The sequence below is a fragment of the Lutra lutra genome, chromosome 10, assembly GCF_902655055.1.
Source record: "Lutra lutra chromosome 10, mLutLut1.2, whole genome shotgun sequence".
In the NCBI taxonomy this organism is placed as follows: Eukaryota; Metazoa; Chordata; class Mammalia; order Carnivora; family Mustelidae; genus Lutra; species Lutra lutra.
Window position 1 is genome coordinate 13212905 of NC_062287.1, and position 14503 is coordinate 13227407.

Consider the following 14503-nt stretch of genomic DNA (forward strand, 5'->3'; position numbering starts at 1 on the left):
AAAGAAGTAATTACAATAAAAAGTTTGGTAAGTCCCATGATTTAAAACAAACCAAAACCAAACCCAGAGATCTGAAGACTGGTGGAAATTATCTCAATTCTTTTTCTAGCACATCTGATTTCTTATTCTAGAATACAGGAGTGGGTGGAGTCGGGTCGGGGGAGGAAGAAGTATTCCGGGCAGAGGGAAATGCTCCACGGAACATCACTAGTTCAGGGAACTGGAAGGAAGTCAGGCTGACTAGGTGTACAGTGGGGGTTGGGATGAAGAGACTGGCAGCCACCGGGTCATAAGGCATTTCTAGACCACTGTTTTTCAAACAACAGTCATGACATCAATCTAGTAAGTTATAATCAACAGTTTTTAATGTAACAGAATAAAATATATTGGAGTGTACTGCACATAGTAAAGGCAAGTTTTGCTTCTCGAAAACAACTTCCGTTCAAGAGTATGGGTATACGCATGTTCCAGGTCACAGTATAAAAGATATTGTTTACTACGGTCATGGTCAAAATGTTTGAAAGTCAGTGCTTCTGCCACATTGAGGAGTGAACTTTAGCCTAGAGGCAAACCATTTCGGGGGCAAAGCACTGAAAAGTTTAAGCTAGAAAATGCTATGACCAGATGTGTGTGTGTGTGTGTGTGTGTGTTGTTTTTACATGTCTGTTTTAGAAAGAGTCCTCAGGCAGCATGTGGAGGATGGACCAGGGAGGGTCAGGATGGGAGCCATTAGTTGGCTATTTCTCATCTGGGCAAGAAGCCCTATGGAAGTGGTCACAGGAAAGGAGCGCTGAATGGACAGAATTTGGTAACTGATCAGCTGTGACAGTGGTGAGAGAAGGGGAGGAATCGGGCTAGTTTCTGCCTTGCTCGGGTGGCAACACCCACCATTCACTAGGATAGGCAACCAAGGATAGGGAGGGGGGAGTTCAAGTCAGGTTTGAAATATTTCTATTGATGTGAACTCAAGATGTAAAAGTGAAGTTGATCAGTAGCAATGGGCAGGATAGGTCACCCTTCCAAGCCCAGAGGAGAGGTCTGGGCGGGAGAGCTGACTGGGCGTTAACAGGGGGCGGAACATCACAGTCCTCCCCGAAGCCACGGCAGTTAAGATGGCTCAGAAAGATGGTAGAAAGAAGAAAAGACTTAAAGGATGAACAGAGGAAGAGAAATCTGGCACAGATGAGGGCGAAGGTGAATCCAGAGAGACAGGAGGAAAACAAGAGAATGTGGTGTCTGAGAAGCAGTGAGAAAAAAGTGTTTCAGAAAGTAGGGAGTGATTCAAGGATAAGAAAACACACAACCTTCTTTAAAAATGGGCCAAACACTTGGACAGACAAGTCACCAAAGAAGACAGATGGCAAATATGCATTATGAAAAGACGTTCATCATCATACATCATCAGGGAATTGCAAGTTAAAATCACAGGCAACCACTACGCATCTGTCCGTTAGCACGGCAAAACTCCAGAGCACGGACAGCACAGCCTGCTGGGCATGTGGAGCCAAGGGGACGCTCACTCACCAGGGTGGAATGCAAAATACAGCAGCTACCCTGGAAGGCGGCTTGGCGGTTTCTTAAAAAACTAAACATATTCCTCCTTTCTATCCGGCAATCACACTTCCTCCTATCTGCCCAAAGAGTTGAAAGCTTCGGTCCACACCAGAACCTGCACACGAAGTTTACAGCAGTTCTATTCATCGCTGCCCAAACATGGAAACAACCATGATGCCTGGCAAGTAAACGGATAAACAGGGTAAATCCACAGAAAGAATGTTATTTGGCATTAAAAAGAAAAGGTGATCAAGCCCTGAAAAGCCAGAGAGGAACCCTATGTACGTATTCCTGCGTGAAAGACCACATACTGTGGGATTCCAACTACTATACATGACATTCTAGAAAAGGCAAACCGAGGGGGACAGTAAAATGATCAGTGGTTACCAGAGGTTGGGGAGGGGGCCAAAAGGCACAGAGGATTCTTCGGGCAGTAAAACTACTCTGTATGAGAGTGTAATGGTGGCTACCTGTTAGCATATGTTTGTGCAAATCCACACAGTGGACACCACGGGTGAGCACTGATGTAAACTATGGACTTTGGATGATAATCTGATGCAGTGTTGGTGTAGGATGACTGACTGTGACAGATGTGCTACGTTGGTGTAGGAAGGATACCGATCGTGGGGAAGGCTGCGAGGGGACATGGGTATATGGGAACTGGCTGCACTTTCTGTTCGCTTTTGCTGTGAACCTAAAAGTGCCCTAAAAAATAAAGTTTATTTTTAAAAAAGAAAGAACGTAAGTCTGCTGTGCAGACATGCAGATAAGGACCGAGGACACCCAGCGGAGGATGACGGGATCACAGATGACTGGCCAGAGCATGCTGCTGGACCCCGTCTCGGCTGCCTTTTATAGTAAAATTGGGAAAAGCCTTGTCTACTTCTTTTCGCCATTTGCCCTCCGTTCCTTTTCTGTTGTAGCCACATGAATTAGGTTTGTGTTCCCGCCCCTCCACGGAAACTGTCCCCCAATGAATGCCGGTGCTGATCTCCACCTTCCCAAATCCAATGTTCCACTCCCGCTCTTCTCTCACTGTCAGCAGCACCTGGTAGAGTTCCTCCTTCCCTCCTTGAAATATATTCTTCCTTTTTTCTAGGACAGCAGCCCCTCTGGCTTACCTCGCTGGTGATTCCCATGCCGATCCCTTTTCATCTTCCTGATCTCGGACCATTAGAATGGTCCAGAGATGAGCCCCTGGGCCCCTTCTCTATAATCACTACCTACAAAGTGATCCCATCTCATAGCTGTAAATATTACCGATACACCGATGATTCACAAATGGACATCCCTGGTCCATGACTTTCGGCTAAGCTACACAACCCTATATTCAACTGCCTACACCAGTTCTCAGCCTACAGGAGTAACGTGTGTCTCAGACGACATGATCTAAAACATCTCGCCAAAATTCAGTATCCTTCCCTAGTTATCCTCGTCTCAGTCAGCAGTAAGCCCACCCCTCCAGCTGCTCAAGCCACTTTAGTGACTCCTTCCACGTCAAATCCAGCATGAATGCTCTTGGAACCAGACCGGCTAGGTTCAAATTCTAGTTTAGCCACTTTGTAGCTGTGCTATCTTGGGAAAATCGCTAACCACGTCCTGGCTTCAGTTTTATCACTTGTAACATGGGGGTGACAGACTTATGTATCTCACAGGGTTGCTGTAATAACGAAATGAGTCAGTGTTTATAAACTGCTTTGAACGGTGCCTGCCACACAGCGTGGAGTATCTCTCCAATCTGACCACTTCTCACCGTCTCCACCTCCACACACAGTCTGGGAACGAGCCACCAGTATCTCCCGTTCGGATGACTGCAGAAGTCTCCCTTCCTTTAGCCCCTAACCCTTTTAACCAGCAGAGCAGCCAAAATGATTAAAAAACAAAACAAAACAAAGAACAATCACAGTCACACGCTTTGGACTCATTTTGTGTGTTTGAAAATTTTGATAATAAAAGTTAGGAAAAAACCAAAGTCAGATTGTATCATTCTTCTGTCAATACCATCTGATCCTTTGTATTTGGTTCCAAGTAAAAACTCAGGTCCTTTCATTGACTAGGCCCTAAAAGCATGTTCTCTCTCACCTCTGTGACCTCATCGCTCTTGTCCCTGTCACTCCTTTCAAGCGCAGAGGGCCGGGCCTGATTCTTGGAACACTACAGCACGCTCCCTCCCAGGGGCCTCTGCCCTGGCTGCTCCCCCTGGCTGGAAAGCTCGCCCTCAGGCTGCCTGGCTCATTCCCTCACCTCCTCTACCTTTTCAAATAACCTCCTGCCCACCAGCCCTGACCCCCTTCTCTATTTTATTTTTCTCACAGCACTTACCATTATCAGACATGCTATGAAGCCATTAAAGCTAAGGAGACTTAAAGTGAAATCTAGAAAAAGTTTCCCCTATTTACTCTAAAAGGCAGTTCCCATGTGCTTATACTGTGTTGCCAACATGGGTCATACACTCCGTGCGTCGTTCCTTAAACCTGAAAACATGTCGAGGCAGAACAAACTAGACTGCTTCCAGCACGGTCTCTGGGCTGTTCCTTTCTCACAGCAATGGTGAGGAAACACTGTAGGTTCTGAGTAGCTGGTGTCTAGAGGGTTACAGCTTTCCAAGGGTTACTGACCACCCTACCACCCACTCATCTGAAAACCACTTTTTTATTTGAGTCTGGGGGATACATGTCATGGAAGTGGGAAATGTGGTGGTAGCAAGATTGAGAAGCAAAGCCTGCTCCATCCTGGGCATTGATGGCCACAGTTCGGCAGGGCCCCCATAATTGGAAATATTACCGTGAAAAAGAGTGGGAGTGGGGTGAAGGGCAGGGGTGAAGCAGGAATGTTTGTTGCCTTGCGACTATGGGACGGGCCTGTCGACTCTTTTAGAGTAACGTCCTCACCCAACTGCCAGCTGCTTACAGATGAGGAAACCAAAGCTCAGGCAGACTTAGCAGTCAGCCAGCCACGCGACATGAGCAGCTGTAGGCGGCACCAGGGCCAAACTCAGGCCGCCTCAGGCAGGGCACTGGACGCCACAGGCTATACGCCATGTTCCCAGAGAGCCCTGCTTCCGCAGGCACTGGTTCAGCACACTGGCGCTAAGAAAGGCTGTTGAATGGGCCGTTCATACTCTGTCACCCAATTCCTGCGAGGACTCAGCATGTCTAACTCTCTGTGACCCTGTCCCTGCTATGTGCTGGCAACTCCCTTACCTGTGGACATAAAAAATGGGATGCGGAACTTTCCACTCAACACCCGGGCCCGCAGATTCTGCAGTGTGCTCCCATCAAATGGCAGGGCACCACACACAAGCACATAGAGGACGACTCCAAGGCTCTGCATCCCAAACAGAGAGTACACACAATTAATTGCATCAGAGGAAACAGAAGAGGCCATTATGGTATGTGTATGGAGACGGTGGTGAGTCATGCACAAGATAATGGAACAAACTCTTTTTTCTTTCTTTGTAAGAAATAATATGAGGCATTGTCAAGGCCAATCATCTTTTGGATAGTTAACATTCTTCTTTGCGTCCAGACATTAATTTTGGGTAACATATCTAGAATTTCTCCCCGCACTCATCCTCGAGGGAGAAGGCAAGTGGCAACGACAGAAAGAATCTCTGTTCTTGGCAAGGGCACCCACCCAAGCTTGCTCTTGGGCTTTTTTTTTTTTTTTTGCAGATGCAAAAGGGGGAGTTTGACATCTGTGGCTCGGTCCATAAGACAAGAGCTGGAGGAAAGACTGCGCGAGGAACTGGGAACTCAAAGCACAGGGGTCGAGGTCTCAATTTGTGTGCAGGCTTCGCGGTCCCCCAGGGTGACGGCGGCTGTTCCCAGTGAAGGAGAACCACAAGCCGGGGGGCTCGGGGAGGACAGTACATACCCAGATGTCCACTTTGGGCCCGTCATACTCCTTTCCCTCAAAGAGCTCGGGCGCCGCGTAGGGGGGGCTGCCGCACCACGTCTTCAGCAGTTGCCCGGGAGTGAACAGGTTACTGAAGCCAAAATCTAGAAAGACACATGGACACAACTCACGTTACTAGCTTCTAGTCACTGAATAAAGGCACGTTGAATGTGAGGATCCAATGGGAAGAGGGACCATTTAGAAATCCTCCAACCAGCCACTGGAACTCGACACACTGGTGAGAGGGAGCTGCAGACGCCGAAGACCCCGGTTAGCTGAAGGACGTGCGACAGGCCTGTGTGAGCAGAACCAGCGCGCTGCCCTCAGAAAGCTGCACGGAGGCAGCCAACGCGCCTACTGCCTTCAGAACAAAGGTGACATCGGGAAGTGACGGATGTTAAGGCTGCGTCAGAATCAGTGACACCTGTAAGCCCACTCACCCGGACCCAGACTTTTCCTATTATTTTTACTTCTTATGACAAACACATTTACGGACACTAGAGACACACAGACTTGAAAATTTAGATAAAGTGACGCTATTATCATTAAGGTGGCTTATTCAAAAATAAGATTAGGCAACTTATTTACACATTGAAACAGGAACATTTGCCATTGAACTCCAAGGCCCTTTGTGCTTCAGCATCCCCCCTACTTCTCTTCCCCTTTCGCTGTTTTAGGAGCTGATGGGAGACAGGAGAGGTGAGACGCAGAGAAGAATGCTCAGGAAATGAGCAAGGATGGCAGGCCAAAGGACAGAGAGCCACTGACTTCTGAATACTTTTGTGTATGTATTTATAAGAACGACTCTTCTGGGAGCCAGCCTACTCGCTCCCACTCCAGGCCTACCACATTCCCTGCGGTAATAGCGCCTGAAAATGCCCAGCGCCTCCCTACTCCCCCCTCCGCAGTTTTACTCCCCTGGACAAGCCCGTCTCCATGTGCTCGTTTTACTCCTTTCTTCCTTCTACAGCACGTGTGTTCTTGTAAGGCCTGTGCTAATTTTGTCTCTCTCTCCTTACTAAGGCTGCCTCTTCTGGTCCCATAGCTTCCATTATCATTTGTTTGGTAATAATTCTTGAAGTTTCTATCTCTGGTCCTGGTACCTCTCTTAAATTCCTGATATGAACCTCTAATATACCTGGGAAGAAAAGAGCTCCTACTCACCACCTTCCAAAAACCAATCTGTTCTTCTGATCATGTTCCCAGTAATGTTTGTTGATGGCATTGCCATCCCAGCTCCTGGGAGCCCTGGAGTCTCCCTTCTCCCTCTAAACTATAATAAAACTTTCCGTACTTCTACCCCGGGTGTCCTGAATCCATTTCCATTCCTACCAGCTCAGCTCACACTCGTGTTCTCTCTGACCGAGGCTTACGCATGGCTCACTACCGCCAATTCATTTCCCTTTAGGCCACCCATTCACAGTGTGGGGACAGTCACGTAAATCACGTTGTGTCAACTCCTCACTCAAAAACACAGGGGGCTGCTGTCTCTTCACAAAACAGTCTAACCCTCTGAGCCTTATCCTTCAAGTCCCTCCACGGCCCAGCCCTGTCCACCTTTCCAACTTCTCCTGGCCATTCGAGTATTGCTAGACTACTCACATCCTGTGTTCACATGCCTTCCTGCGGCTACTTCCTCTCTGTGCCATGCCTTTTGTTTTATTTCCCACATTTGAAAGATCTCTCATTCCAAGGCCCAGTCAAATATTACTTCCTGTATGAAGCCTTAACTGATTTCCATTACAGAGGACTATGTCAGTGGCTTCCTCCTCTGTGCTTCCATAGTCCTTCCTTATACCTCCATGTCCCAATTACTCTGCCTTATCTTATGCTTAGTTGTATTATGTGTTTATGCCCTCCACTAGTGAGTAAATGGGGGGACGACAGCTGGATTTACCTGTTTCCACGCAGTGCTTTCACACACAGCAGGACTCAAGAAAGGGTCACTGAATGAAATGGCAATTAAATCAGACCAAGCCTCCTGTCACTTTCTGGCTCCCAGAGCCTTCTCATCCTTATAAAGGCAGCCAGCCAGCCACTGGCTAAGTCTCTATCTCTTAGCCCTCCTTTCTACGGTTCTAAAATTAACGTAATGATCACGGGGGCTTAGAGGTCAGAGCCACCATTAGAAACATTTACATCGACTCCCATAAGAAATCGAATATTCTCTCTCATCAATGGGAAATAAATATCACTTCTGCTAATTCTTCCTTGACCTCCCACAGGAAATATCGTCCACCTTCTCTGTACTCCCCTACTCCTTTGTATTTCTCCCCTATTCTGGTTATTTCCACCTATATATATCCTATTCTTCTAGCTCCTGAAAAACACACACTCTCTCTAGTTCCTTAAGAATACCTTACTCACCTCTCACTCTCTCTGATTACCCAGTATAATAGTGTTTATTTTATTTTTAAAGATTTTATTCATTTGACAGACAGAGATCACAAGTAGGCAGAGAGGCAGGCAGAGAGAGAGAGGAGGAAGCAGGCTCCCCGGGGAGCAGAGAGCCTGATGTGGGGCTCGATCTCAGGACCCTGAGACCATGACCTGAGCCACCCAGGCGCCCCACTAGTGTTTAAACACAACAGGGTCCTACTAAATGTCAACTATGAGTGCAACTGCACTTAAAGCTCTACCAACCAACCTACAACTTTTGAAACCCAATATCTTTAATTTACTAAAGTCTGCATGCGCTGAACCCTGTTAATATTTCTCCTGTGAGATAGAGGACAGGTTGTTAAAAATCCTAACAAATGAGATTCAGCAAAGCAGATGTCTTTGAGAATTTTCTAGAAAGAGGACCCTTAGTTGTTTTGTTTTGTTTTAATTGGCTTGCGCACCTCCTCCTCAGGTCCTCTTCCACGGCTGGCCCTCCTCTGTTCCACGTGGAAGATATGTGGAGATGGCGTCTGTCATAACAGAAGCATGCTGACGTTGGTGGAACTGCTTAGCAAAGTCCAGAGGAGAGAATCATGGAGTTTTTTGTATTTTGAATGGACAACACGACAAGCGAAGCAATTAAGTAAAAGCAGTAGGTTTATATAAATTTTCCCAATAAACAGCTTTAAAATATACAGGACCATGGATACTCTACCTACAATTAGCAACCATTTAACCCGTTTAGTCTGCTGGGGAAGGGAAGGCACAAACTTAATGGCATGAGCGTGTTTATTCCAGCTGGCAAACAGGAAATCTTTACAAAGGAAACACTCTCAAAAGGAACCATTTCCAGTGGCGGCTACGAGCTTAGATTGCTATGAGGCGTTAAGATGAGAAATGACTGCTCAAGAATGAACCATACGCTCCAGGTCCGACAACTGCTGGCATCCACATCTGGGGACGCACCTGCTTCGACGGCGCGTCACAACCTGGGGGCTCGCTCAACAGCTACCCCGATGACCAACAGCAAGATTTCAGCAAGATTCAACAACAACCGCCCCCCGCCCCGCCACACACACACACCTGCTTGCCCTTGTTTCCTAGTACACACCAAGCAGAAATCCTCTAGTCTCGCAAACCTGTCAAGGGGTCCCCCGTAACCATACCACATATTGTTCCCACTCCTAACTGCACATTTATGCAAAGTCCTCCTCTCCTTGCCTGCTAGGACACTTCCTCTTTTCCCATCAAAGCCAGCTTCCTCCGATGAGTGACCCTGGGGTATCTTTAATGGACTAAACCTCACGGGATACGCCCCCCCCCCCCCAACACAGATCACTGTAACTTCACAGCTTCACCGAAAGCGACTGCGGCCGCACCTTCCCTGCTAGTGCCTCCTCCCACGGCTTCCCATGTGACCTCAGAATGGCTGTATGTCTTGTGGGGTACAGCTCTGGCCAGCCCACTGTCCATTCGCCGATAATGTAACTTACTTTCTGAAAATTTAAGTGACTGATGTGGGGAAAGCTCAAGTTATTAACATACTAAGTCCGGAACTCATTTTGAAAGTTTAGTTCCTTCTAATGCACACTCCAGGGACTGAACCACTGGAACGGGAAGGACACCTCCTCCTTACTCTTCTGGCTGCTTACCTTTGAGGGGCATTTTAAGAAGACTGGAAGGAAAAAATGAAAGCAGCTGAAATGCAAACCAATCTGTTTTGGGTTCTGTTGGTAGTTTCGGGAAGTAACTCCCCACTGCTGGGTTGTTGTGGAGGCGGGAAGGGGCAGGTGGGGACACACTCTCCCCCTTGCCCCACACATGGCCTGTTTTTACTCAGACTGTTCTTCTCTAGCCTCATTGAGATAAATGTCATATTCCACAAAAGGACCCAGTAAAGATGTACTGTTCAGTGGCTTTTAATATTTTCATAGAGTTGTACAACCATTACCTCAATTGATTTCAGAACATTTTCATCACCCAAAAAGAACCCTGTACCCATCAGCAGTCAATCTTCATTTCTCCCCCAACTCTCCCACCAATGAGCGCAGCCCCAAGCCATCACTAATCAGCTTTCTGTCTCCATGGATTTGCTTACGCTGGACATTTTCTTTTCTTTTTTTTTAAAAGATTTTATTTATTTATTTGACAGAGATCACAAGTAGGCAGAGAGGCAGGCAGAGAGAGGAGGAAGCAGGCTCCCTGCTGAGCAGAGAGCCCTATGTGGGGCTCGATCCCAGGACCCCGGGATCTTGACCCGAGCCGAAGGCAGAAGCTTTAACCCACTGAGCCACCCAGGCGCCCCCGCTGGACATTTTCTATAAAAGGGATCATACAATACGTGGACTCTGTGTTCCTTAGCTTAATGTTCTCAAAGCTCATCCATGTGTTATCATCCATCAATCAGTGCTTTGCTCTTTTCTTTACCACCGAATGATATTCCATGGCATGGTTATACTGTGTTTTATTTATCCACTCACCAATTGATAATTTCCACTATTCAGTACCATGAATAATGCTGCAGTACCATGAATAATGCTGCTATGAGCATTCTTATATGTTTTTTCTGAGTGTGTTTTCATTTCTTAGGGTTGTGTGTGTGTGTGTGTGTGTGTGTATATATATATATACATGGTGAATATATATATATATGTGTATATATATACACATATATATATATATGACTTATACCATATGTATATATATATCCTTACGGGTGTGTGTGTGTGTGTGTGTGTCATATGGTATGATAACTCCATGATTAAATTTTTGAGGAACTGACCAAACTTTTATCCAAAGTGGCTGCCACATTTTACATTTCTGCCAACAATGTACAAGTTTTCCAATTTCTCCACATCATCACCAATACTTATTACTGCCATTTTCTTTTTAATTACAGCCATCCTATGGGGGTATGTGGTATCTCACTGTAATTTTGGTTTGCATTTTCCTGTTGACTAATAATGTTATGCATTGTTTCATGTGCTTACCGACCATTCGTAGATGTTTTTTGGATAAATGTCTATCCAAGTCCTTTGCACATTGTTAAATTGGGTTGTCTCTTTATTATTGAGTTGTAAGAGTTCTCTATATTCTCTGGATACAAGTCCATTGATACGATTTGCGTTTTTCTCCCACTCTCTTAATGGTGTCCTTTGGTGCACAAAAGTTTTTAATTTGAATGAAGTCCAGTTTATCTAGCCTTTTCTAAGGTCGCTTATGCTTTTGGTGTCATATCAGAGAAACCACTGCCTAACTGCCTAAGGTTGTGAAGATTCATCCCTGTGTTTTCTTCTAGAAATGGTTATTTTCAGTAATGCAATGAACACCAGAGAATCCACCACCCAAATAAAAAACTATTATCTTGATAATTACTTACGTTGAATCATAAACACCCTCATCCCATCCCCTTCTCTCCCAATCACTGATTTTCATCCTGTCTGTACATCAGAATCACCAATGCAGTTTTAGAAATGTTGAGGGATCCACAAACCTCGCCTCAGCCCTACTGGATCTCCTGGACATAATTTAGACATCGGAATGTAAACAAACAAACAAAAAGGAACTCTTTCTGAAGCAGTTTGAGGACCATGCTTACTGGCAATGAGGAGTCAGCACTGTGGCTTCTAGAGCGGACAGGTGAGGCACTGAAATTAACCTGAAAGCAAGACGAGATTAGAGGTGAGGTGAAGAGGAAGGCTTGTGATAAAGCAGAAGTAATGAAAATGAGAAAGACAGTTCAAAAAATATTTTGAAAAAACTGGACAGGACTTGAAGACAGATTGAACACACAGATAAAAAGGAGGCAAAAGCAGACAGTATGACCATGCACGTCTGGGTAGCCTGGGCACATGAAAGTAGATAGTAGTAGTTGGTTTTGGAAGAAAAAAAATACATATTTTTGTTCTATCCTGAGTTAAAGGAGGTGAGAAGAAATTCCAGTTAGATTTTCTGAGGAACTAAGTCATAGTATTGAATGGATAAAAATTTTTTGAAAGAATAAGTGCAGAAAAGGGGATGGCTGGGAGTTAAGGCTTAGAAGGTACCCCTAAGTACTTCCTACTCTATGGGTACAGGAAGAGAAAGAGGATGCAGCCAAAAGCAAAGAGAAAGATCATTACAACGAGGAAGCTGAGACAGGAGAAAAGCAAGAAAGAAGGAAAGGGCGGTTCATAGTGACATATGATGTCACCCAAGTAGTTTGTGACCTGCGTCTGTGGGAAAACTATGGTGAGATTGTTACTTGAGATCAGAAATGGCGTCATTTCCCCTCAGAATTTCTATTTGTCTTAATGAAATGCTAAGTTGTACAGACATAATCCAGATTCATTCTGAAACACCTAGACGTCATACTGTGAGCACAGTAAGGCATTTCTTACCAAGTCCGATGACAAATAATGGTTCTCAACTATTAGGGAATTCATTCAGGCTACCTAGAAAGGAGCCACCCAGCCATGGAGCCAAGTGGCACAATCCTGGACAGAGTGTGGTATCTGACGTGACCTAGAACCAGACCAGTCTGGTCTCGCTCAGAGCAGCACTTTCCCCATTTATGCTGTACTCTCGACCATACAGAATAAAGTAAGAAGACATTTGTAAAGGACACTCTGTTGAAAGCTGGGTGACAGTGGCATGTTACTTATCACCTCATTAAGAGGAGCATTATTTTTGTTTTATGCCTGGGAAAGTGAGGTTTGTTAAGTAACACGCCCAAATTTGAAGTTTTAAAAAAATATTTCCAAGAACAAGGCCGAGCCCATAATGCCAGCCTGGGTGCCCTCAAATCCCACACCCACAACTGTGCTTTCATCATCTTACGTAGGTTTGTTTACATTGAGGTAAATGTACATCCCATAACTCTTTTCGCACAACTTCCAAATTCCTTAGTTATTACATTCTGTTTTTCATATTATTCTTGACTCTCAACCCTTCATTCTGCTTATGTAATTCCCAAAGTCATATTGTGCTTGAGGCATACTGCATGTTTCTTTAAAAACAGTACTTTGGAAAGAATTGTAAGACCTATATATCACTGAGAAAAGGCCGAATTTTTCAACACACGGCATAGGAACAGCTGGTTTTCCATGTGGAACAAAAATTAAATAGGACACCTTCCTCACACTAAGCCTCAAATCAATTCCAGGTGGATCACAGACTCAAGGCAAAAGGTAAAACTACTAAATTTTTAAAAATAAAGTGAATATCTTTAATGCCTCAGCAGATGGAAGGATTTCCTAAATAAGAAACAAAAAACACTAATCATAAAGAAAAAAGTGGTAATTTGGTTACATTAAAAGTATACTAAGGGGCGCCTGGGTGGCTCAGTGGGTTAAAGCCGCTGCCTTCGGCTCAGGTCATGGTCCCAGGGTCGGGCTCTCTGCTCAGCGGGGAGCCTGCTTCCTCCTCTCTCTCTCTGCCTGCCTCTCTGCCTACTTGTGATCTCTGTCTGTAAAATGAATAAATAAAATCTTTAAAAAAAAAGTATACTAAAATATCTATTCATTGAAAGATGTTTTAAAAAGAGCAAAATGAAAGGGGCGTCTGGGTGGCTCAGTCGGTTGAGCATCCGACTCTTGGTTTCAGCTCCGGTCATGATCTCAGGGTCGTGAGATCAAGCCCCGCATCAGGCTCCACACTTGGTGCAGAGTCTGCTGGGGATTCTCTCTCCCTCTCCCTCTGCCCCTTTTCCGGCTCACAGGATCACTCTCACTAAAATAAATAAACAAATAAAATCTTAAAAAAAAAAAAAGTAAAATGAGCAAGCATAAAATGAAATAAAACATTTGTAACCCATACAACAAAAGACTCACATCCTTACTAGTGAAACAAAAAACAAAAACTATGAATCAGTAAGAAAGACAACCCACCAGAAAAATGCGCAAAAGACTTATTTAAACACACTTCACAAAAAAAGGCCAAAAGATGTGGGAAAGAGTTCAAACTTGTTATTAGAAAAATTAAAACAGTAAAACCTACCCACACAGTCACCCACACACCCACCAGACTGTGAAACTTACAAATAGTAAAACTTACAAATAATGCCAGCACTGGTGAGGGCATGTAGGAACAGACACGTGCATGCACACCTGACACCAGTTCGGCATTACAGGCAAAAGCCAGGGACAGACATAATGTACGACCCAGCGACTTTGCTCCTTGACTAACGCTCCTGAATGCTTGAGACTGCACAAGAATAAACGCTGAAGAATGTTCACGCAACTATTGGTATGAGCTCCAAATTGAAAGCAACGCAAATATACGTCACTAGATATGATGGAAAAAGGACTTGTGGTATATTCGTATCATGAAATACAATAAAGAAAGAAAAGTGAATAAATCACGGCCATATAGACATGGAGAAATCTCACTAACACACTGTTGTGTAAAGTAAGGCACAAACTAATATATTTGGTATGATTCCATTCATACATAGTCAAGAATAGGCAAACTACAAGAAGGATGAGCCCACTGCACATTATCTCCAATAAATATGGTACCTTGTGGACCACAAGTGGTAAAACACAGAAATCCAGACAGCAATTACCTCTTAGAACAAGGATGAGGTAGGGATGGGGGGCGGGTGCAGTCTGGGCTGATGAAATGATCTAATTCTTGCTCCTAGTGGTAACTTTTAGCGCAGGTGTTTGCTTTACAGTATACTTTCATTAAA

General features: G+C 44.9%; 1 protein-coding gene across 8 annotated transcripts in view; it reads right to left on the reverse strand.

Annotated features, from left to right (window-relative positions):
* Positions 1-14503, reverse strand: part of SIK3 (SIK family kinase 3) — a 248339-nt gene that overhangs the window by 43920 nt on the left and 189916 nt on the right. For all 8 annotated transcript variants that reach the window (XM_047693730.1, XM_047693733.1, XM_047693731.1 and 5 more), the window contains exons 5-6: positions 5431-5555; positions 4758-4881 (exon numbers count right to left, since the gene is read on the reverse strand). In XM_047693730.1, the coding sequence (XP_047549686.1) occupies positions 4758-4881; positions 5431-5555 (249 nt within the window). The remainder of the gene's footprint in view (positions 1-4757; positions 4882-5430; positions 5556-14503) is intronic.